The sequence below is a fragment of the Amblyomma americanum genome, chromosome 5 (genome assembly GCF_052857255.1).
Source record: "Amblyomma americanum isolate KBUSLIRL-KWMA chromosome 5, ASM5285725v1, whole genome shotgun sequence".
In the NCBI taxonomy this organism is placed as follows: Eukaryota; Metazoa; Arthropoda; class Arachnida; order Ixodida; family Ixodidae; genus Amblyomma; species Amblyomma americanum.
The window spans coordinates 184726471-184747743 of NC_135501.1; the positions used below are offsets into that span (position 1 = coordinate 184726471).

Consider the following 21273-nt stretch of genomic DNA (forward strand, 5'->3'; position numbering starts at 1 on the left):
TTACATGCTTCAATACCTTCCACTTTTTTGTATCATACTTAACTCGAACTTGAACTTCATGGAGCTTCAAATGGTGTATAAGTTGCTTATGCAACTGGTTAAAGAGTATGGCGGCATAACATGGAGCAATGTTCGCTCCCAAATCGAAATTGGCTGCCGTATTGGGTGCGGTATTTTTAAGCTACAAACATAAACTTCGACCAACAAGGCAAATATTGTCCGTGGCATTCAGAAGGAACTACGAGGCTGTCCTTGAGCAACATTGAGACTCATTAGCAACGTGCATAGAAGTACTAGCAACGCAGGAAATAATAAATTGATGTATGCCGCAAGTGTCTCTACGAGGTCCACAGTGCTGCAGCCAACACGAAAAACTCCACTAGGAAGAACAGTCGCAGTAAGGAATAGGACCAAAGACGTCAGTCGAAGAAGCTGCACTTCTTCTCCGGGTTCATTCTGGAGCCTGGGGCGCAACCAAAGGCTTGGGCGAACGGAGCGAAATTCATGACCGCCTTGTTGCATTGGCCCGAGAACGCATTTCCAGCCGCCGTCTTGGTGCATGAGGTGCTGCAGGTGGCGATAAAGAAGACCTGCTCCTCACTCAGCTCCTACGAGATGCAAGGGTTGAGAGAAGTTATTAGTTTAGGCCACTTCCACTAGGTATCGCAAGCGGATTTCACAACTCTAAACTTCAGCGTAATTCCAGAATTAAGGGGAACTATGTGCATCACTAGTGAGATAATTTCTTGCAGTATGACCTTTTTTCGGTAGGAAGTTACTTAGATTGCCATTTAGCTAAACGTTTGTAGTATTGGATACGGCGTCAGGCTATTTCACTGAGGACCAGCTTCGACCTTTAACAATGCAGTTTTTGTTTGAATTTAATTTTTGGGGAGTTATACGGTCTCCACTAATTCAGGCTTTTGTGCGTTGAGTTCCTTAAATATTGTGCCTGGCAGTGAACTTTCCAAACTGAACACAAATGAACCGTCAATCGCTTCGTTCACTTTTGCGTTTAATTAGAGAAATCGGTCATTGCAACCAGAAGAATTTTTTTATGTCAGCTCTTTGCGGTGACGCTCAGATGGTTGTCCTCCGACGTCGGATACACGCGGAATCAAACATGCGCCGGCAGAATAACACGGACGATTCCGTCGCAATTTTCCACGACCATACGTATCGAAAGACGTAATTTTCGAAATTTTCGCTGGATTTTTAGCAGTAATGTTTTGTGCATAGAGAGATGAAGGCCTGCCTGTTGCTTACAAGAAAGTACAGCAGTAGAAACACTTCAACAGCATGGCAATTTACTTAGCAGCGCGCCCCACTAAATGTAGCTGCGAGCCAGCCATGTATTTCACCTCAAAGGTATGATTGTGATAATATATATATATATATATATATATATATATATATATATATATATATATATATATATATATATATATATATATATATATATATATATATATATATATATATGGAGAACAAAGTGGAGAACAAAGCCTTGCCATTAACAAAACGGAGAGATGAAGGTAGAGGCATATACACGTAAAGATGCTAACCGCATTTCAAACGCATGAAAGTTAAGGAATTTTGTTTAAGGTAAAGAACTCGCTTTAGTAGCGAGTTGAACTACAATATATGGCCGGCGAGAACAGAAAGCTTGCCGTCCACATGCCACAGGAGTACATGTCCAATGTTGTTTTTCATCTCATGTTCCCGTTCATATGGGTTCCTCAATGGATTCCTGCCGCGTGTGGCGTACAGGCAAAATCTGTGCAGTGGCTGGTACGTGGCTGGCCAGTGATCCAATAAACAAGGCTGGATGTTCACGCCATAAGTGCCTAATGCACTGGTCCCTACAGTGGGTTTTAAACTGCAGCCTTGTCATTACATTCGAATCTCATCCAGGTTCATCGCGGAACTTGATTTTCTTGCCCCTAGAGACGCTTAGCGCGAAGAAAACGAGAAACCTTAAAACGGAAACCCCGTTGCTTTAAGTGGGCTGTTGACATATAAAGCAGGCAAAGCTGGTTGAAGAAGACCAAAAATTTCCCATGGCAGGACACGTGCATGCGGCACTTCTCAAAGGCAAATCTCGCCTCGCCCTGACCATACAGAGCAAAAGGCACAGCAACGTCCTCGCTGTCTGTTCTGGTACGAACCGGCGAGAGGCGGTCTTGCGCGTGGTCCACGTCTTCGCGGAAGGCAGCGTAGGCGACTTCGAGCGCCGGCACCTCGGGGAAGACGCTCTCGTTCTGGGCTAGGCAGCCGCGTAGGCGTTTCTCGAAGGCTGGTCTCGAGGCCTCGCTTACCCACGAGGAGAGGACGCGGCCCTGAGGGTCCACCTGCATGGAGGACGGGGACACCTCGTCGTATCGTAGAAGTGACACGAATGCGGCTTGTGGTCTTTATAACAACATGAGGTAACCTCAAGAACAGATGTCAAGGCGAAAGCCTTACTAGCCCCATTAGACAAGGTTCTTCGCCGACCGTTGTTGAGACCGAGATAGTCTCAGAAAGATGGCGTCGCAGCAGCCGTCGTCAAGCCACCGAAGCGGCGAGTGCGATGACGTCATGGACAATAGATACCAGGAGCTGCCGCCTCGTAACTTAAATGGCCGACACCAACCAGAATGCTGCCGATGCATACATCTCATTGGTGTTTGCTGTAAAACATTACAACTAACGACTAAATTCAGTAAATATCTCTGAATACAATGTTTCACTTTTATTCAGCATGCATTTCGCAGCGCATTTTTATGAAAAACATCACTAGTACATCACTAACTCATAAGTTATATAGCATTGTAGATGCGGCGTTCTCGTTGGGATGCATGATTTTAGTATTATCTGAGGCGCATGAAGAAGCATGCCGCAAATTCGTACTAAACAGGCTAAGACCCCTAACAAGACGAGAACGAAGGCTGAGAAGTCCTTGGGACTGGGCTCGTTGAGATACCGTCATTTTAAAGGTTGCACTGCTTGGGCAAACAGGGACGTGTCAGGGAGACAAACAGATACATTAAACGCAATCTAGATTGGAATCGTGACCCGCCGCGGTGGCTCAGTGGTTAGGGCGCTCGACTACTGATCCGGAGTTCCCGGGTTCGAACCCGACCGCGGAGGCTGCGTTTTTATGGAGGAAAAACGGCAAGGCGCCCGTGTGCTGTGCGATGTCAGTGCACGTTAAAGATCCCCAGGTGGTCGAAATTATTCCGGAGCCCTCCACTACGGCACCTCATTCTTCCTTTCTTCTGTCACTCCCTCCTTTATCCCTTCCCTTACGGCGCGGTTCAGGTGTCCAACGATGTATGAGACATACTGCGCCAGTTCCTTTCCCCAAAAACACATTATTATTATTGAAATCGTTGGACCTCGGTCGCGGGTGCTTGGTTTCTTCGTTCCAATCTTCTGGGATAAAACCTGAGTTGGTAGATTGCGCTTAACGTCTCTGTTTGTCTCTTTAAAACGTCCTGGTTTGCCCAAGCAATGCAGCCTTCGAAATAGCGAAGGCTGGTCAGTTGTTCTTTATGCATCTAATTCCGCTAAACTTCTTGGAAAAGTAGGCGCGCTTAGTATGTATAACAGTTCCTTCATGCGGTCTTCGTACTGGAACTAGATAATGTATTTCCCAGCACGCTAAGGAAACTAATAGTTTATTGTAACCTTCTTCACTGCCTAAATGCCTGCTTACTACTTCCTGTCAGTTAGCTCAGTGCTTTAACTCATCGATCAACGAAGTATATGCTGGTGCCCCTCAGTGTTAGGTGCTGGGTCCCCTTGTTGCTTATCTCCAATAATGACGGTCAGCTTACGCAGAGTGACCTGTAAAGATAGCGTACGCAATGGCCATGTAAGATGCACGGATAATGCCTCGAACATAGTGTGAGAACTTTATGCACCTTCGTAGTCGTCGCCTCTTTGGCTGCGACTTCATTCTCTTTCACCTGTAAATTCCCATCGTCATCGCTAGGGGCTGTTCGCTGGGAGCACGTCTCTGGCAGCGGGGTGAGAATAAACGTCTTCCGTGAAGTCTTCCCTTACAATAGCTACAGGGCTACTACAAGAGTCGAGGCTCCTTTGGTCTGTTCGTACGATGAGACAAACGAAGAATATATCATATGTAAGAGGAGAGTTTGGGACAGGCGCCGGAGGGAACAGGAAAAAGCAGTAGCAATGTGGTGTTGTTGTGAAATGGTGGATATATATATATATTCAGGGGCATAATTTATCAAAGAGGAGTGCGTGATTCCGTCCTCTAAAGTACCTGAAGTGGTTGTTTCGTTTGCCGTCTCGTCTCGCCAATGTTTAAAGGGCGATTTTTTCCTTGAAGCAATCGAAAACCTGCCGGAAACGGCAACACATGCTCCAGTCAAACGGAAGAGTACCTGCATGCTGTTAATACTTGATGTAAAAAAAAACCTCTAGGTGGCGCTGCTTAACCGGCATCTAGTAATGGCTAGGTGGCTTGAGCCACTGCCCGATTTAAAGGGTTGAGCCGCATCGATCCATCCATCCATCCATCCATCCATCCATCCATCCATCCATCCATCCATCCATCCATCCATCCATCCATCCATCCGTCCGTCCGTCCGTCCGTCCGTCCGTCCGTCCGTCCGTACGTACATACATACATACATACATACATACATACATACATACATACATACATACATACATATACATACATACATACATACATACATACACACACACACACACACATACATACATACATACATACATACATACATACATACATACATACATACATACATACATACATACATACATACATACATACATACATACATACATACATACATACATACATACATACATACATACATACATACATACATACATACATACATACATACATACATACATACATACATACATACATACATACATACACACGTGCATACATACACACATCCTGTAGCACAGTGCCTTCTATTGAACGGGTGTATTTCTTTATCGCAGCTTTGCAGGTCAACTTGTTAATTCTCTTTAGCAGCCATCATGCTTGAACAAAAAATCCCGTTCCCCATCTTAACACCCTTCCCACTTCACACACTCGTTCCCCTCACCGGGCCTTCCTCCTCTATTTAAACCCCGCCAATGTTGAACACTTTGCCCAGACGAAGAAAAGTTTTCTTGTCGAAACGTTGGCAAGCACCCTGAGGCTTTTCCCTACCTTGTTCACTTTGTGTGTGCCTTAAATAATGGGTATTACCAGTATGTATCTGTAGAAGAATTAATAAAGCGCAAGGGAATACTGTATTCAGCTGCGTGGGAAGAGGCGGCGTGTTTTGTCTCTTGAGCTTTTGCTAATCGGCTCCAGCGGGGTGCATATCAAGTGAACGTATCCTCGACTTGTATTTTTTTTTTGTCTTTGTTATACGGATTGTGAAGAATTGGAAACGCCGGAAAGGAGCCCCAGGGCAGAAAATTAAAAGGAGCTTGGTGGTGTGCAGCGTTTAGGTTGCTAAGTGCCGGCCAACGAGAGACACGCCTTTCCGTTGCAATCTTCCCGACAGTGCTCTGGTTAGACATATAAGATCTTATAAGAACAAACTCCTTGCCTATTTTCATTCCAAGGCAAGTTACTGACTGTTGAGAAAAAACATCCAGTACAGTGCGAAGAAACCATTCCAATTATTACAGCTTATGTTAGGCATTGCCCATTAATTTAAATAGGCAAACTGAAATGTTGTAGACGGGCAGACAGTTGACGTGTGGACCGGCTAGGAAGCTGAATATGCCATTTAGCCCGAAAAATGTCTAGGGAAAAGTAACTGCCACTTAGATTAACATCCTCGACCCGCCTTCTTATGAACCAGGTCACAGTACGGAGCCGTTGTAATCGATATATATTACCTAATGACGCTTGCGGCTGTTTCCAAAACGCACTATAATATCTCGTCGAATAGACAATGATTAGCAAAAATCTTGAAACGGGCCTTACTTTGACCCCTTCGTCGTCCACGGCCCTCGTGAGCTGCCTGGCGAAGAAGTAACCAAGGCCGCCGTACAGCATGGCCTTGGTGCCACGCGGGTAGTACAAGGGTGGCCTCATGGCACCAACGGCGAGCTTGACCGCGTTTAGCATGTGCACGTACTCCGCGTACGGCAGCGACACGCTGCTTGTCAGCCGCTGCTCCTCAAAGTACGCCTCGGAGCCGACGGTGCGCCGACCGCTCTGCCGGCTGTCGATCCAGAGCCGTACGAAGGACGTCCCGTTCTCGGGGAAGTCCTTGTACGCCTCCTCCACGCCCTCATTAGTGAGGTATTTCTCCGACGGCCACAGGAAGGTCCGTACGCTCAGCAACTTTTCAGCGGCGACCTTCTTCGTCTCCTCGTCGAGCCACTGGGCAGCCTGAGTCCTCTTCGCGGCCGCCTGCATTGGACAGTTCCCATTTACATCTCACACCACTCCGAGATAGTGAGGCGGCGGGGACTTCCAACTACCCTAATAGAAGCGACGCTTGCCGTAGCAGTGATGAGGTCCGATTGATTCGGCCATCGAAGACACTGAGAAGTGTGAGACGGCCGTAGCCGTTGCCCGCACTGATACTGGCTAAGGCAGGACACTCCTGAGGTACGACAAATTCGCCATCGAAGCCAATAAAAAGTTTCAGATGGTCGCAGTCGTTAGATGCAGTAACACTAGTTAAGGTAGGTTGAGACCAAAGAGGAAGAACTGGTCCGCACCTCTGTTGTATCGCGGCGTCGCAATGATACGCTGACAGTTATAATGGTGCTCTACTGGCATATAACCGTGCCGTGGCGACGGTCATCTGAACGTTGCTCCTGCTAGGTGAAGCACCAGTTTGATAACGGTTGCATGTTAAATAAACATCCCGTATCCTCTTCTTAAAACTGATATCCTACAAAAAATGCCGTTCACGTTAATGTATTTTCATGCAATGAAACCACCTTGCAGTACCGCCGTTTACTACCCCATGAAGGCTTAGTACTCGCAGAACAACAAGGTGCACTAATGAGGAACCTGAACTCGTCCTTTTACCGCCAGAACTCGATCTACGCGTTCCAAGCATTCTTAGAAACTTCTAATTGGTGCCCTGTGCAGCCCATTGCACTAATTTAAGTCGGATTAAAAGTCCCGGCTCCCGCCCTTTTTTTTAAACTCAACGCTGAAGGTAGGAAGAGTCAACCAAAGCGTGGAGTGCCTTTCCGCCAGTCCCGTGGCGGCTTGCCGCTCTGCCATCTACGGAATGGTAAGTAAGTGAAAGAGTCTACGCCTATTTTTTATTTCCATGGGTCTATTTCCGCTGTCTGCGACTGAAATTATTTATTCACAGAAACCTAAAAAATAAATAAACGCGAGAAGGAAGCCGCCATGGGACTTGCAGAAAGTCGTTTCACCCGTTAGTTGGATCCTCCTTATTTCAGCATTGAGTTAAAAAAAAGCGCGAGGCGGGACGTTTAATTCAATTTAAGTTAGAGAAATCAGAGCACAGGACAATAATTTAAAGTTTATAAGAATGCTCGGAACGTGTAGATCGTGTTCCACCGGTAAAACGACGAGTTCAAATTCCTCTTTAGTGCACCTTTAGTAACGTTCACAAATAGATATATCTGGTTCTAATTTAGGATCATTTCGATCATTGAACATAACTATGCGCTTACTAGGACTAAAAGGTTTAGTTGAAATGCTACCAGCTGAAATGACCTTGTAATATACCGACTCTCAACTGCAGTGTTACCACGATGTCTCTATAGGGAAAGCAAAGAATGAACAGGACGAATTAGCAGACACTACAAACGCCGCATGGTGTCATCTCTGGGGGCTTGCGCTGCTGAAGCATGATGGTAACCAACTTGCCATTACCTGTATCCCTCTGCCAGATTTTGTTTTGTTGGGAGATTTTTTTACTGCGGATGCTGACTAATTTCACTGTGATGCTCTGTGATGCCATATTCTGCACTACAATTCCAGTGCAAAGAATACACAGGCAAGTAACGGAAAGAGGCGCGACACAGTACAGAGTAAAAGTAGACGCAACGAAAGTTTTGCATGCCCAGCAGGTATTTTTGTGCGTTCTAAATGTTTGACTAAATGAGAAATGTGTTCTCATGGTTTTAAATCGCATATTGGCAATTCATTCTATACTATTGCTACTTCTTTCTTCACTAATTTCATTATATCGAAGGAATGGACATTATATACAATTCCCGGTCCGTACCCATGAAATAAAATCGGTTTTTAGGGAAAAGAAATGGCGCAGTATCTGTCTCGCATCTCGGCGGACACCTAAACCGCGCCGTAAGGGAAGGGATAAAGGCGGGACTAAGAGCAGAAAGGAAGATGTGCCGTAGTGGAGGCCTCTGCAATAGTAATCTCGACAACCTGGGGATCTTTAACCTGCACTGACATCGCATAGCACACGGGCGCCTTAGCGTTTCGCCTCCATAAAAACGCAGCCGCCGCGTTCGGTTTCGAACCCGGGTACTCCGGATCAGTAGCCGAGCGTCCTAACCACTGAGCCACCGAGGCGAGTCTACCCAGATATAAGAATACCATTGAAATAAGAACACAAAACGATACACCCTAGCCCCGGCAGCCAGTCTAATTGCTACCCGCCCCGGTGAACTGGTCGCGAGTTTTCTACAGTTGGTTACCACTGGCGCCTGGGTACGCCATGCACCCGAAATAGGAGATTGCTAAGAGCCCAAACGAATTTCTGACACATTTCTCTGCATGTATGTTGATGAGTAAAAAAATATTTACCTGCTGCACTATTTTCAAGTAGCTGTCGATGCGCCGCCGCTCCTCGGCAGTAAACAGAGCCACGGCAGACAAAGCGGCTACCATGAGCTTGTAGCTGCCCTCGGTATTAACTGCGCAATATCGTGGCCAAATTTCCTTTGCCTTCTCGGAGCTACCGTGCACGGTACGAAGAACGTCTCTGGGTCCAGCTAAGGCTGCGTAAGTCTGCATGAAGAACCACGTAAAATGCTGGAGCACGGCATAGTCCCCAAAATCACGGATCACGGTAAGGACGGCGCCGAGCAGCGTACTGTCGCTCAGGACTAGCAGGTCGTCCTGGTTGAAGGGAGGGTCGAACTGTAGCGCCCGGTTAATGATGTTCTCCATGTACTTGGGCGTGGCAAGACTTGTGTGGTTGGCCAGGTCCACCAGTGGGAAGAATGCAGGGGACTGAGAAGAGCGAGTTGACTCCAACAGACGCCTAAGAATGACGCCCTGGGTGCTGTAGACACTCATGGCTTCCTTGTGCGTCGGCAAGCGCCTGTTGATCCAGAAAAGTTGATACAATGCCTTGTAGACTGTGGCGAACTTGTCCCTCGGTATAAGGTTAAACACTCTGCTCCAAAGCGGGATTAATGGACTGCGTGTGATGGATAGTCGGCGCTGTGGTCCTTGAGCGGTGTTTGGAAGAATTCTGACTTTGAACCATAGATCCACGTTCCAGTTGAAGGACAGGTCGAACAGGATCTGAAGGGGAGGCTTGCGTCCACTGTACTCCCACCATAGCAGGCCACGGGCACGCATGAATTCCTTGAGCACGTCCACGTGCGCCTCAGCCTGCGTCAGGCAGCTGTTAAACATGGCGGCGACCTTTCGCCCCGCCGGAAGTATGGAGGTGCCTCTTTCCAGAACGGCCTTGAAAATCTTGCGCCAGGAAAAGGCCATGTCCGACAGGACCGAATCGGACAGTGGAGAGAAGATTTTTCGTGGCTGCCACTGGCCACACACGTACGCAGTGAAGTTGTCGCACGCGTCCACGTCCTTTCTCAGCTGGTGGTGCAGGAGCTTCCTGCAAAGAATACAGAACAGATGCGTCTGTGAAGCACTATGAGGATCAGTCTAGGAAAGATAGTGGTGTACAAAGGTTTAAGCAAAGGTGCTTCTCAGTAGTTCTTAAGCAGGGTCCGAAGTGCTCAGCAGCCGCTGTCAGAGCACTAACTGTATGAGGGTGGTCTTCCAGTTTCGAAACCGTTTCTCGTTGTCGTCGTCCCGTCCGCATGACTCAAACGTTCGAATGGTGCGGTGTATGATTACTCAGAGCCGAGGGAAAGTATTACCTGCGGCCTCCAGCGAAAGCCAACTTGGGCACTGGGTTCTGTCCCGGAGGTTGTCACCGGGATCATGATGCACAATAAGCTTCCCCTCAGCAATGAACCATTTTAATTTTAAAGTGAACACATGAAGTGCCCCCTTCAACGAAAATATCGGCGTCATTGGCTGCGATGGGGTAAACGAAAAATATTCAAATCAATTGGGGCACCTGGACCAGGGTCACATGACCTAGTGCCGTTATGACAATCTGCCCGCTGTGGCTGGTGGGAAGCTGCCCATAGGTTTGTGAGCAAACTGCCCACCATGACAAGAAGCAGTTATACTAATGATTGATGTCGAGAGGTTGCTCGAGGAGAGCAGCCTGCGTTTTGCAAACCCTACCGGTGGCTGTGTTTGAAACAACCAGCTTCAGTTCCCTCCACTGCGCCACGAATGGCGTGAGGACTTTAATAAACAGCGTGCGCTAACAGGACGCACACAGGAAGCTTGGAGACAGAGGAAAGAAGCGCAACTTCCTACTTTAATGACAGGAAAGGGTGCCAGACGCTCTTTTATATCTGCTGGGGTGAGGGTGTGCGAAATGAATGACAGAGGCAAACAACTTCAAACAGCGGCAAACAAAAAAACAAAAGCACGTGGCGTAACAAAACATGAGCAGATAACGGTTGATATGAATGCATTCATATCAACCGTTATCTGCTCATGTTTTTGCACTTCATATCAACCGTTATCACTCTTTGGTCACCTGTTGTTACATTCAGCTTTTCGGTCTGCATGGTGAGCTTTGCTACGCCACGTGTTTTTGTTTTTTTGTGTGTTTTTGTTTGCCGCTGCTTGAAGTCGTTTGCCTCTGTCATTCATTTCGTACACCCTCACCCCAGCAGATATAAAAGAGCGTCTGGCATCCTTTCTTGCCATTAAAGTTGGAAATTGCGCTTCTTTCCTCTGTTTCCAAGTTTCCTGTGTACGTCCTGTTAGCGCACGCTGTTTAATAGAGATGTACCAACTAGCCCTTCAGAAAGTTCTACTGGAGGACTTTAAGCGCTCTGTGAATGTAGAGAATGACCAGTAAAACGAAGATTTGGTCTAGTGGGTACATCGGGCGAAATGCGAAGTATAAGACGACAGGGAGGAGCACTAACAAGTGAAATTTTATTGGAACATACATGTATACCATACATTCAACCTACAACCAGGCATGCAAGACTTGAGAAGTGCTTGAGATTGGGCTAGTTGGGAAATGGTAATATGCAAGACGTGCGCTGCTTAGCTTGACATGGACAGAGTTAAAGACAACAGGAATGGTGAAGCGCTTAACCGTTTGTGTTGTCTTTAACTGTGACCTTGTCAACATAAGCAGCGGAGGCCTTGCGCATGATGCAAGACTTAGGCATGCCAGAGTGCCGACTGCTGCCACATTATGCCCTGTTGGAACGAAAATGAGTCGTGTGCCATTTATGCGATTACGCTTGCGGAAAGTTAAGGGGGCACCGATACAGCTTCACGTGTTTCTGCGCGCCGTCAGCTACCGTGCATCAACTGGGACGAGTTTCGTGCCGATCATTAATCGCATCGCACGCGGAATTGAACTGAATGGGAAATTTACGTCTGAATAAAGCGAGACCGCGCATGCTACGAGAATTGGTCATAGTGCAATGAAGAAATGTCCTATAAAAATGGTCTATAGTTAGTCTATAGTCTTCTAATAGACTTTATTGCCTTATTATATATATTTCTTTTCGTTGACTCATAGTCTACCGGCTTTATACAGACAAAATCTGCTAAAACTGCATGGCGATAAATCTATAGATTGTCTATATACTGTCTATAAGATTTATCTTGCCTATAGACTGTTCTCTACATATCGCCTATTGTCTATAAAGTTTAAAGACAGAAGTCTATGGACAGTCTATATACTGTCTAAAGAAATTTTTGTAAGGAATTACACTGGTTTAGCTTTCTGTTATTAGCATGGTATCTGAATGCAGTGAATAAAATGTTTTGCAATAAAATAACTAACCAGGAAACGCATTAAAACAAATAATCTCTCACTTTTTTCTGGCCTTCTCTCATACCTTGCTGAAACCTTTTCTTTTTGATCTGATCGTTGCTGTTTCTTCAACAATCTTGAAAATCACATTTACGCAGCAGTGTACGCTGTTCTAGCTTCATTAACGTAACCGTAGATGATTGACCCAATTTTCAGAAGTCGGGGCTCCATTTGATTTTCTGTTCGCAAACCTCGACTAGCAAACAATGTTGGTATTTTTTCCATTAGTGCGAAAAAAGAGAGGAGGTAAAAGCTGCTTAAAACTGTGCATCAGTGCACTGCACATTATAACAGTTTTTAAAGGTGCAAAGAAAGCACTATATACCATATAGACATGGAAAATCATTTTCGTACAATTGCCCCACACACTTAAACACATCGTGCTAAGCATTCAAGAACGCATTCTGACATGCCTAATACTACTTGCTGAGACATCTACGCGACCATTCCAGTACAACACTAGCCTGCATTTGAGTCTCTTAATACAAGAAAAAATAACTTTCAAATGAATCTTAAAACTTAGGACTGAGACTCCCTCTGTGTTTCCTTCCCGTCGCTTCAAGCTTTGCAACCAGCGCTACTTCAGCGAGTGTCCTCAATTTGCCGCATGCGTCGGCGTTATTTCACCTGAATTCATAGCATGAGTCCGTCTGGCAGTAGGTGATGAGATGATGCGACGCTTTGGGTTTCAGGAACAATAGGAAAGCCAACAGCACCGCACCCAGTAATACGGCAGCAGTCACTACACTCCACAGCGGCGAGTACCGCCGGCCACCGCCGCCCAGGAAACTAGCTCGAGGCGACTGCTGCAAGGGAGAGAGCGATGGTGCTTCCATATGACCGTCCATCGGCAACCGACTCTTTCGCATTGAAAACTTAACCAGCCGTCGCTACGCAGCCAACAACTGATCTCGATGTTCGAAGCGATCGCTAAGGCACGTTACATACGTTAAAGGGTTACCGAAGAGAAACTGAATTTTGCCTGCTTCGATTGTTCATCCACTTCTAAGGATAAAGGCGCTGCGTGCTCTCGCTAAGAACTGAGTTTTTATGCGCTAAATGATGTAAAAAATGAAATACAGGCGTCGCCAGAAACAACTATCTTCGGAAGTAGACTACTGTGGGTCGACCTTTTTTCGTGCAGGTGTCTGGAGTGTAGGCCTCCCCCCATTCAGATTTATTCGGTAAACACGATACAGTTACAAGTCTAGACGGCACGGGTTTGAACCGAGCAGCCAAAAAGAGGTTCCATTTAAAAAGAAAACGCAATTCTCTCAGCACCAAGCGCCACTTTTGTTGCCGAACAACAATGAACATAGCCCGGAAATCCATGGCATTGATTTCTAAAAGGACAGAAATTCAATGTAGTTGTCCAACCTTACTCTCCCCCAAGGGGCTTGAAGAGGATAAATGTGATGTCCTGAACTGCGTTTCACACAAGTCTGAAGAAGTGAGAAACTATAGACGACGACAAAATGCATCTACGAGTTGGTGAATACTAACCAAAGTCTAGGAAAAGAATGACGCGTTCGAAGACAGTTTTGAACTGCATGCAGGCCATTTGTTCTTGCAAATGACGCTACGTGAACATGAGCGTGAGCTGACAGCAAAAAAAGAACGGCAAAAGCGCTCTGCCGTCCATTCTTTGCTGTCAACTCTCGTTTGTGGTCACGACAAAAACAAACATTTTCAAGAACAAACAGTCACCAACTTTGCCGTCTATCCAACCTGATGAACTAATATTATCCTTCCGCTTCAATTACCCCCTACCCTTTCATTTTCGAGCGCTTCAATCGATGTTTCGACCTATTACGTCAGCATTCTGGTGGCTGAGTAATAGAAATTGCAATCAGGACAATACGAAGGAAAAAGGATAACTGACACATCATTTTTGTAATCACAAATTTGAAGTCCTTTACTACGAAGGGAGCTCAATTTGTACAGAAACTTGAAAACCTGAAACATTCTATAAACTTTAAACGTGCAAATTCCGAGACAGTGTGCAAGCGGGAATGAATGTTTCTCCTGCCAAAGCTACCTTTGCGCTTCATTTACTGCCAAGTATAGCGCACAACGGGGGGATGCACGCGAGGATTGCCAGCGAGCGGACCGATGACAGCGCCGCCTGCAAGCGCGACCGATGTCGAGTCCAAAATTGGCAGACTCGTGTCTGACTGCGCTCTAAGACAAGTTTTGTAGCGATAGCTACAGTACGGTAGCAATTCGAGCCTTCAGCGTGGAGGCGCTTGGCGGTGGCGGCGCTGCCACGCTGTCACATGGTCGGTCACGTGGTGCGGAGCCGCTTCCGGCGGCGCGGCGCAGTGGCTGATCACGTGTTTCGTCACGTGGTCGGTCACGTGACCAAGTTCCACTCGGCCAGCTGTAGCTATCGCGTCGCTCCAAGTTTAACCAGAGGTAAACCACCGCCATTTTTTTTTCTCGCTGGGATGTGCTGAGCTGATTCGCCAAATCAAAGACATAAGCTTTTTTCTTATCTTTTCGTTCAGTCGTGCTAACGACAACAACAAAAAAAATTACGGTTAGCAATTCAACAAGTTTTTCCCCAAGCTGTTGCAAATTTGCTCATTTCGGTTGAAGCTAGCATGGATACCCTACGTGTCTGCATGGTTTCGTCTTCATTGAAACGCTTAGCTGATGCTGCAGTGCCGAATTACATCAGGCAAGTGGACGCGGGGGAGACGTCACTGAGCCCTGGGAAATGTGCAAGGATATGCAGCGCCAACTACCTAGTAGCCTGGCTGGTTCCCGTCTTTTCACTACTCGCTGTTTTCTTCGAGCACGGCCACCGCCAGGTCTGCAATAGTCCATAGACTTGTCTAGAGCGCTCGAAATCCGTGCCGTCTGCGCTCCGCAGCGCGCAGAGCGACATCTAGCGGCAGCGCCTGATTCGAGACAGTGCATGTCTGATGCTCAGACGACACTCAAAAATCCGCAATCTCGAACCAGGCGCTGCCGCTAGACGTCGCTCTGCGCGCTGCGGAGCACAGACGGCACGGAATTGGAGCGCTCCAGACCGGTCTGTGGACGACTGTACTTTGCAGCATTGCGCTCGCTGAAACTTCGCTAGCTGTACACGCATGAACATCGAGAGGTCGCTGTCGTCGTTGAGCCACAAGACGGGCTCTCAGTCCGCAGGTCAAGTTTCATACGCCCGTGTGCGAGACACACATTGCAAGGCATGTGGTAGCCTCGTCTGACAAGACGTGGAGCTTGAAATAATCGGTGCTCTCATTCGTGGTAGGCGTCACACGTGGCAGTGGTTCCATCGCACTTTGCGTTGATTGCGTAAATCGACTGCAACTTATGTAATAAATGATCATTTCGGTGCCTGCGCTAGCGGCTCGACGAGCGTTGAGCATCTCTGTCTTCTAAAACTCGCGTGTCAGCCACTGCAACTTGGTGCTGCTGCAGCTGCGACAGCATGAAAGAGGAGGAAAATGCACATGGCCTGTTGACTGGCTTCAACTGGACCCGTGAAACGGCGGCCTGCGCATAAAATTCAATTGGTGGAAAGTTATAAGAAGTATTCAAAAACGCACGTCGCATCGCCCCGGCGCGCCGAAATGACGATTGCTGCTTCAGGAGCAGATTGTCTACGACCTCTTATCCTGCAAGTAGATAAGCTACGAAAATGTCAGGACTAACGCTTCAACAAGTACAGGCATGCTTGTTCGTATCTATGCTCCCAAGAGTTGCTTCCAAGCGATGGGCCGGCCAGCTCTCAGAGTCTAGTCAGTTTGGTTCGTTTCCAAGAAAGGGTTAATAACAATATGCTACCACATATGAACGCGAAAAACAAAGACAGGCAAAAACCTAGGGCTGATGGAAAATCATAGTAAAAGGCATCGATGTGACGGGTGTGCAGAGAACAAGGTCACTGCGTGTGGGGCAGAAGTAATCTTATGAACTCAATAGTACACCACAACAAAGCAATAAAAAATCCGGTGAAAGAGGCTGTATTAATTGAGTTTTCTGCGTATCCGCCTCGCGGTGCTCATTGGCCGCCTTTTTTGAAGCGAAAGCTTCACTACGCTAGTTTAAGCCCATTTCGCCGTGCGTTGACGGTTGACCTTCAAATGAGCCAGAGATCATGTGTGGCTGTAGGCCTAACGATATGTGGTCCACCGTATTGTCGCAGCACTTGACCTTTGACCTTTAGATTCGCCGGTAGAGGGCGGTAGAATAGGCCGGAGCGTTCATTGGGTGACCCACCTCTCGCGATCACCCATTATGTTAACTGCCACCTGCCAGGGTGGCAGGGTGGGTGCGCTGCCTATCCAGTGTGCGGTACGCACTCAATGTTACAGACGCTAAGCCGCGTCTACTTGGCTGATACACCACGGCTTTCGCTTTCTAACCAGGTTCCGCAGTAGTTAAACAACAGCTAATTTTTTGTGCTCGTGTTAGTGTTGCAGCTATTTTCTGCACCCACCGTTGTGGTGGAGGCGGGCGAGCAACGGTCTTCGAGCAGCGCGTTCATGGCCGTCACCGAGTGGCCCTTCTTTGCCGGTGGAGACCTCGCTTTGTCGGCGGCCGCTGAAGTCGACATGGTTGCGCCTGGCGTACACACTGTTGCGGCTGCTTCGCGGAGCCGCTCCTGGCGCGGCACCCCGGCATCCGCCTGCGCCCCGCAGAGACACATCGGAACGGATTGCGTCAAAGTACTCTACCAGCGAACTTAAGAGCTCCGCTGTAACTGAGTCACTTCTCAGCCCTTCTTCACGGGATTTGATGGCGGATGATGTAAATTTAGTCTGATGAATGTGTTTTCTCAATGGCGTATTTGAGGCGTTGAACGTAGGCGATTTTCGCCACTTAGGTCAGAATGACATTGCACCGCAGCGGTGGTCTAGTCGTTGGAACATCTGCCTCGCATGCGCGAGGTGCGTTGTTCGATGCCTAGTGCCGCCGGGTACACACCGGTGATACAATGGGTACAAGCTTTCCCGTGGTCTTGTGCTCGGCTTCTCTAGGGTGAATCGCTTGGGAAATGGGTCTTTGACCCCTCCTTGAGTAGAGAAAACCTTGTGTCATGGCGCTCTTTAGACACAGATGCCCTTGAGCCATAAAAATTCATCATCATTATCATCAGAATGCCATTACAGTGTGGGGCTGTCTTCATAAAAAATTATTGCTGGAATATAGTGGTATGGTATATTAGTGCTAATTAGCATTCAGGTAGTTATGGCCTGAAATAGGATGTTCGTCCGAGATGATTTAGTTCTCTTGATATACAGTGAAAAATTTATGGAATAAACACAGACTTGCTGTTCCATCATGAGAGACCAGTGTGGGTGAACCCAATCCAGACTACAGCCTTGAGATGCTGGTACGGCTGGAGTAGTCAGATGAGATGGATATAGAGGCAATGTTGCGAACTCTGCTTATTGTATTAATCAGGTTAGTCTGGTGGAAATCACAAATAGACTTGGCATATTCCAGTTTTGGTCGGACGAAGTTTACGTTGGACAATGAGTTAACAGAACCAGTGACACTGTTTTCAGAGTTAGTTCTATGGGCACCGTAGTCAGTTCTTGTCATATTCCAGAAAATAACAACGCCTAAACGAGTACGAATCGTCGGAGCAATTTGTATGCGTTCTAGTGGTGAATCGTAAACACTCCCACGCGCGAAGTACTGGCCTAATTCAGAGCTAACATCACCCACGAGGTAGCATATTTTGAGCTACGTTCCTTGAGATGTATACGACGATTTAACTTGAACCAGAAGCATTGAAAGTGTTTCCAGGTTGGTTGTGAAAGGATATCTCCTTCAGCCACTGTGTAGTGCACACAGGCAGGTATATGATCTAAGTAGTTGCGCCGCACACTTATCGCTATGGACGACAAAGGGTATGAAAGTGAGGGGCTCTTTATGATATACATATTAAGGGAGCCAAGTCACTCAAACCAAGGAATTCATACAGGACTTTTTTTCAAGTGTGTTGTGTTGATCAAAGGGACACTGATACTGCAACCAGTTGATGGCTGAAAGATGATTGATTAGAAAGTAGAAGAATAAACAAGTACCTGGCGCATATGGGATCCGAACCCACGACCTCCGCACGTCATGCATGGTGCTCTACCAACTGAACTGTAGCGGTGACTGTACAATCTTCTACTTTAGAGGGTAATTATATTGCGTGAAACGTACCTCTGAGAGCGTTCACCAACGCCAACTTCATTCATAGCGGCAGATGTAGACTGTCCTGTATTACCGCCAGCTCCACGTAACCAAGAATTAAGGCGGAAACTGAACTCAAATTTCGTCCGCAGAGTCTGGATTCCTCTTTCAACTGGTCGCAACGCTGTTGAGAAACTCTTCACGAGCCCTGACTTAGGGTAGTTACGTTTGGGATGAACGTCACCGAAAGAAGGGCCGAGTAATGGGAATTACAGATAGCGCTTAGAGCGTTTGAAAAATAGCAGCCTTAGTCCGTACCTGAGGTGAATCTCCTGGAGAGCTATCTGCAGTGACCGGGGATGTCGATGAGGAGACTCCAGCTTCCTGGCGGGAAGGCCCGGCAGTTGGTAAGGCATGTGCCGATGCTGCAGCAGGCACGGACGCTACCTCGGGGCTCTGCATCGCTGGTGTAGCCTTCTCCTGCGTTGGTGAGGTGCCCCTTGCCTTCCGACGGCGTTTGTCGGTGTTCTTACGCGGTGTCTTCTGCTGAGGCACTCCAGAAGCCTTGAGAGCCAGGCCGGCGTCGGTCGGGACATTCTTACGGACATCCGCAACTTCCACGGGAACGGCCGAGCTCGGTGCCCCAACCTCTGGCTGCTTGTCCTCTGGGGTTAGCATCGAGCTTGAGTTCGTAAACTGGACGTGCCAATTTCGCAGGCTGAGCTACACTCGCGGCGATTCCGACATGGATGATGGCTGCCTCTTCTTTTTCTTCGCCCACGCTCTGCTCAAACAGGCCGCGTGTCCTCGTGGAGGAGGTGGAGGAGGAGGAAAACTTGTTTATTGTCGATGAAAGGAGATTCATGGGCTTCTGGGTGGGCCGCCTATTCCGGCAGTCCACTGGTTTGCGGGGCAGCGAAGGCCCTGAGTGCCGGTCCGCGCTGGCGGTCGGGGTCTCCGCTGAGCAGAATGGCCTCGCATTGTCCCTGGTCTGGGTTTGGTATAGGGTCGATAGCGGGATTTCGCTGGCAAGCCATGTAATAAGCCGAGGCTATTTCTCCACAGTGTGGGCATTGCGGTTCATAGAGTGTCGAGTCCTTGCGGCGTGTGCTTCCATTGGTGGGATCCCGTGTATTCTCTTCTGCTGAACTTGAAACCTAAAAGGGAAGTAACCATGTATATTACTTTGAAAAGCAACTTGTGAGCGGCACACACACGCGAGCCACTCGGTACACGTAGCATGGCATACCCTGGGATTGGCTATACTAGCGGAAAAGTCCGACTTATCCTGCTTCCAGGTATAATTAGCCGTTATGCGAGGCTAAAAATAGATATTAGTGGCTCCCTCATTCGGCTCGAGTCCCAACGAGCAGTGTACTCGATTGTTCTCTTTTTATAAGAGAAATATTGGCCCGATAAGAAGTCGTATGACCACTGAAGAGATGGCGACACACTTAAATATTATGATCTGCATATGATTTCTTACGAGAAATTATTCACAAGAAACTTGCACTAGGTTATAGGCAGATAGCGTTGGTATTCAGTGTTCTTTAGGATGGTCAATGGTTGTTGTACAGCGACAGCTGTTAGGCGCCCGTCCCTGGCTTGCGCGTCGTAGTCGTCCGGCGTCGTCGCCGTCGGCCTAACCGGTGGGTGCGTTAATGACCACCGAGTGGATATATCACGGTCGACCTGGGTGATATAAGCTCGCGGGTGGCTCTGTTTGGAACAGCCGCAGTGCAGGGGTGGATCACTTGACCACTACACCAGTGCGATATGAGGTCCCTGTATCTTTTCTACCGCAAAATATCCCCAAAAGTAAACGGCTAAAAATAGCTATCGCTGAATCTCGCGTTACATCGTCGTAACCGTCCTGTGAGTTTTTTTTTTTGTGGTCTGATCATGGTTAGTTATACAATGGCGGGAATGGATATTAATGTTCTGGCGCTGCCGTTTATTTTTTGTTTCCCGTTTCTGTTTCCTCAATTTAATTATCCTTGTTTTGGGGCAAGCGAATGCGTGCTCATGTGCGTTGTCGCTTTTACATTGCTACTTAAGTGCCTGCTGAGAGCTATCCGAAGTATTCACGTGACGTCATGGACGCCATTTCTTCGCTACAGCGCGTAGCTACCGCATTGCATGCCTTAGCAGGCGATCATAAGTCGGTTAGAGATACCTGCAGCCTTTCACCTCGCTACATGCACCACAAAGTGGCGGTCACTGTGACGTCATCGCATACTTCCTGTATCGATGCGCGTATTTCAGACGTCAACTGCATTTGGTTAGTTTCGATCGTGATGTCCTCGAACGTGACGTCGACGGCTAGTTCTTGCGGCCTCAGTACGTCCTCCTAGAAGTCGCCAGCAAGTTCACTTGACAATGTGCAATTGTAAGCGGCGAGAGACGACTTTATGAAGTTCAGAAGCTTTTACCGAGAGGTGTTCCGAGGAATGGCGGTGTCGTAGCGACTGTGCGCTTTCCACGACGAATACGAAGGTTGCACGCAGACCATGTCATGGCCTGCACTCTCTCCCTTGTATTACAACAAAGGCACCCTTTGTATTAAACGGGATGTAAAACTTGTTCACATTTAAAAACACACACACACACACACACACACACACACACGCACGCACGCACACACGCACGCACGCACGCACACACGCACGCACACACGCACGCACGCACGCACGCACGCACGCACGCACGCACACACACACACACGCGCGCGCACACGCACACGCACGCACGCACACACACGCACGCACACACACACACACACACACATGATGTAAATAGGAAATCACAACTAATAATATTTACTCGCGAGGTATTACTTTATACAAGAACCCATAAGCACATTGGCGGTCCTTCTTAAACCCTTTTTCTAGATGGCAATCCGCATTACACATTTCCCTTATTCAGTACCTGACGAAAGTTTCAGCTGTCAAAGTGCGAAACTGGCATTACGGTTTTAGAGAACTCCTCCATCAACATGCCTCCC

General features: G+C 47.7%; 1 protein-coding gene across 1 annotated transcript; it reads right to left on the reverse strand.

Moving 5' to 3' along the window:
- Window positions 1-76: 76 nt before the first annotated feature.
- Window positions 77-19410, reverse strand: LOC144134454 (endothelin-converting enzyme 1-like). Its single transcript, XM_077667367.1, has 7 exons — window positions 18588-19410; window positions 16579-16767; window positions 12753-12931; window positions 8765-9812; window positions 5978-6409; window positions 2169-2351; window positions 77-608 (listed from the first exon to the last, which is right to left on the reverse strand). The coding sequence occupies exons 1-7, from the start codon at window positions 18945-18947 to the stop codon at window positions 420-422; spliced, it is 2580 nt and encodes an 859-aa protein (XP_077523493.1). The 5' UTR covers window positions 18948-19410; the 3' UTR covers window positions 77-419.
- Between the last annotated feature and the right edge of the window lie 1863 nt (window positions 19411-21273).

Coding starts and splice junctions, on each gene's coding strand:
- LOC144134454 (XM_077667367.1), bottom strand. CDS start 18,947: ATGCTAACCCCAGAGGACAAGCAGCCAGAGGTTGGGGCACCGAGCTCG. Junction 16,768..18,587: donor CTCCAGGAGATTCACCTCAG/GTACGGACTAAG, acceptor TGCGGGGCGCAG/GCGGATGCCGGGGTGCCGCG. Junction 9,813..12,752: donor GACTCATGCTATGAATTCAG/GTGAAATAACGC, acceptor TATTCTTTGCAG/GAAGCTCCTGCACCACCAGC.